Here is a 3,981-nt window from a genome sequence, read left to right as displayed (position 1 = left end):
ACACAGATCTTTAGAGAGGAGAGAGGGCTGTACCAGGACAAGGTGTTCTGCTTCGTCCATCTGAGTGTTCAGGAGTTTCTGGCTGCTCTTCATGTCCATCTGACATTCATTGACTCTGGGGTCAACCTGATGAAAGAAATACAAATATCTAAGAAGTCTTCATCATTTAAGAAAACCAAATTAAAGTCTCTCCATCAGAGAGCTGTTGACCAGGCCTTACAGAGTCCAAATGGACACCTCGACTTGTTTCTCCGTTTCCTCCTGGGACTTTCACTGCAGACCAATGAGAGACTCCTACAAGGTCTGCTTACACAAACAGAAGGTAGCTCTCAGACCAATCAGAAAATAGTTCAATATATCAAGGAGAAGATCAGTGAGAATGAGTCTGCAGAGAAAAGCATCAATCTGTTCCACTGTCTGAATGAACTGAATGATCGTTCTCTAGTGGAGGAGATCCAACAGTCTCTGAGTTCAGGAAGTCTCTCCACAGATAAACTGTCTCCTGCTCAGTTTTCAGCTCTGAGTTTCATCTTAGTGTCATCAGGAGAAGATCTGGATGTGTTTGACCTGAAGAAATATTCTGCTTCAGAGGAGGTTTTTCTGAGGCTGCTGCCAGTGGTTAAAGCCTCCAACAAAGCTCTGTAAGGAAACAGATTCTTACTGCATTTATTGTTGATAGAGATAAATGTACTAATAAAGATTTAAGTTGTTTCATGTTGTGCAATATTAGGGTCTGTTTTGGCTATTTATAACAAAATATAGTTGCTTAGGACAACTTTTAAAACATCTGATCAAAGTATATATATGTATATATGTCTGTTTATATATCTATAAACATATTGTATAATCCATCCATCCATTTTCTTCCGCTTGTTCGAGTTGTGGGGGCAGCAGCTTCAGAAGTGAGGCCCAGACTTCCCTCTCCCCAGCCACTTCTTCCAGCTCCTCTGGGGTAACCCCAAGACCTTCCCAGGCCAGCCGAGAATCCTCCCTCCAGTGTGTCCTGGGTCTTCCCTGGGGCCTCCTTCCAGTGGGACGTGCCCAAAACTCCTCACCAGGGAGGCGTCCAGGAGGCGTCCTTACCAGATGCCCGAGCCTCAACTGGCTCCTCTCAACATGGAGGAGCAGCAGCTCTACTCTTAGTCCCTCCCGGATGACCAAGCTTCTCACCCTATTTCTAAGGGAGAGCCCAGACACCCCACGGAGAAAACCCTTTTCGGCCGCTTGTATGCGTGACCTTGTTCTTTCGGTCATGACCCAAAGCTCATGACCATAGATGAGGGTGGGAACCTAGATCGACTGGTAAATCAAGAGCTTCGCTTTATGGCTCAGCTCTCTCTTCACCACAACGGACTGGTACAGCTCCCGCTTCACGGCAGACGCTGCCCCAATCCGCCTGTTGATCTCCCGCTCCATTTTTCCCTCATTTGTGAACAAGATCCCCAGATACTTAAACTCCTTCACTTGAGGCAGGACGACTCCCCTGACCTGGAGAAGGCACTCTACCCTTTTCTGGCTCAAGACCATGGCCTCGGATTTGGAGGCACTGAGCCTCATCCCGGCCGCTTCATACTCAGCTGCGAACCGCTCCAGCGAGACCTGAGGATCACGACTTGATGAAGCCAACAGGACCACATCATCCGCAAGAAGCAGAGATGCAATCCTAAGGTCACCAAACCAGATCCCCTCAACACCTCGGCTGGGCCTAGGAATCCTGTCCATGAAAGTAATGAACAGAATCGGTGACAAAGGGCAGCCTTGGCGGAGTCCAACTCTCACCGGAAACGAGTCCGACTTACTGCCGGCAATGCGGACCAGACTCTGACACCGGTCGTACAGGGACCCGATGTCCATGCGATATTGCAGAGTCGTGTCAACCAACACAACCCTGCAACATCCAGAGCCTTAAGAAACTCTGGGCGGATCTCATCCACCCCCGGGGCCCTGCCACCGAGGAGCTTTTAGACCACCTTGGCGACCTCGTCCCCAGAGATTGGACAGCCCAACCCAGAGTCCTCAGGCTCAGCTTCCTCAATGAAGGCATGTTGGTGGGATTGAGGAAGTCTTCAAAGTATTCCACCCACCGGCCCACAAAGTCCCGAGTCGAGGTCAGCAGCACACCATCCCCACTATAAACAGTGTTGGTGCTGCACTGCTTCCCCCTCCTGAGACGCCGGATGGTGGACAAGAATCGCCTCGAAGCCATGCAGAAGTCTTTCTCCATGGCCTCGAATCGCCTCGAAGCCATGCAGAAGTCTTTCTCCATGGCCTCTCCAAACTCCTCCCACGTCCATGCCGCTTCGCCTGCCGGTACCCATCAGCTGCTTCTAGAGTCCCACAGTCCAAAAAGGCCCGATAGGACTCCTTCTTCAGCCTGACAGCATCCCTCACCAAAGGTGTCCACCAACGGAAACGAGGGTTGCCGCTGTGACAGGCATCGACAACCTTGAGGCCGCAGCTTCGATAAGCTGCCTCGACAATGGAGGCACTGAACATGGTCCACTCAGACTCAATGTCTCCCACCTCCCCCAGGACGTGTTCGAAGTTCTGCCGGAGGGGAGTTAAAGCTCCGTCTCACAGGGGACTCCGCCAGACGTTCCCAGCAGACCCTCACAACACGTTTGGGCCTGCCAGGTCTGACCGGCATCCTCCCCCACCTCCACGCCGGAGTTGCCCGTGTTGAGAGGCGCCAGGCAGGAGTGGGCATACTTGTTGCCCCCCATCTCGGCGCCTGTACGTTGGGATTTACCCCAGTGAACGAGAGGGTAGCCTCCCTCCGCCTATGGGTGGGGGGGCGGGTTCTGACTGTTGTATATGCTTACGGGCCGAACAACAGTTCAGATTACCCACCCTTCTTGGAGTCCTTAGAGGAGGTACTGGAGAGTGCCCCTCCTGGGAACTCCCTTGTTCTACTGGGGGACTTCAACACTCACGTGGGCAATGACAGTGAGACCTGGAGGGGCGTGGTTGGGAGGAACGGCCCCCCGATCTGAACTCTAATTCAATTATATAATACATAAATCAGGCAATAACTTGCATTGATTAAAGATATTGCTTCATGCACTTTTGCCAGTGAAGATGAGGAGGGGGTGATCTTCTGATGCCAATTACAGTCTGACTTTCTTTGGCGGCTATCCAAGATGTTAAGTTTTATTGCAGCAGTATCCATTCCTACTAAAACTGAAACTGGATTATTGTATTGTGGAAATTAACAGTTGTATTACCAGTGTAATTGTTACCTGCAGTTCACTCCTTCATGGCAGATGGCCCATCTGCAGAATTAATCAGTTCACAGCCAAAGAAAACATATACATATCAATATTTCCAAGGAGAACCATGGCGACTGTGAAGGAGTTAGCATAATTTTTGATTAAATGTTTAATTCCATATTTCCTCCCCGTCTCCTCAGACTGAATGTCTATAACCTGTCAGAGAGAAGCTGTGAAGCTCTGTCCTCAGCTCTCAGCTCCCAGTCCTCCAGTCTCAGAGAACTGGACCTGAGTAACAACGACCTGCAGGATTCAGGAGTGAAGCTTCTCTCTGCTGGACTGGAGAGTCCAAACTGCAACCTGGAGACTCTCAGGTAAAATGATCTCAATACTGTTGATACCAGATTTCTGTCCAATAGGGTTTGGGTTCATTAGGGGTTACACATAAGAAAACTGGAGAACCCATGTTCTCCCTCAGCATTCTCCCGTTTCTCATGATGTGTTGAATTGTGTGTCTGCAGCTTGTCAGGCTGTCTGATCTCAGAGGAAGGCTGTGCTTCTCTGGCCTCAGCTCTGACCTTTAACCCCTCCCATCTGAAAGAGTTGGACCTGAGCTACAATCATCCAGGAGACTCAGGAGTGAAGCTGCTGTCGGCTGGACTGAAGGATCCAGACTGGAGACTGGAAACTCTCAGGTATGGAGGAACTGATGGAGGAGCAGAGAGGAGCTGATGGAGGAGCAGGGAGGAGCTGATGGAGGAGCAGAGAGGAG

At 50.4% G+C, this 3,981-nt stretch overlaps 1 protein-coding gene across 1 annotated transcript in view; it reads left to right on the top strand.

Annotated features, from left to right (window-relative positions):
• The window catches only part of LOC103149014 (NACHT, LRR and PYD domains-containing protein 3-like), a 9,909-nt gene that overhangs the window by 3,622 nt on the left and 2,306 nt on the right, over window positions 1-3,981 (top strand). The window contains exons 4-6 of the mRNA XM_007568025.2: window positions 7-641; window positions 3,410-3,583; window positions 3,731-3,904. Coding sequence (XP_007568087.2) covers window positions 7-641; window positions 3,410-3,583; window positions 3,731-3,904 — 983 coding nt within the window. The remainder of the gene's footprint in view (window positions 1-6; window positions 642-3,409; window positions 3,584-3,730; window positions 3,905-3,981) is intronic.

The sequence above is a fragment of the Poecilia formosa genome, unplaced genomic scaffold (assembly GCF_000485575.1).
Source record: "Poecilia formosa unplaced genomic scaffold, Poecilia_formosa-5.1.2 Scaffold216, whole genome shotgun sequence".
NCBI lineage: Eukaryota > Metazoa > Chordata > Actinopteri > Cyprinodontiformes > Poeciliidae > Poecilia > Poecilia formosa.
The sequence above is the reverse complement of the archived record's forward strand: the minus strand, read 5'-3'. Positions and strand labels throughout refer to the sequence as shown.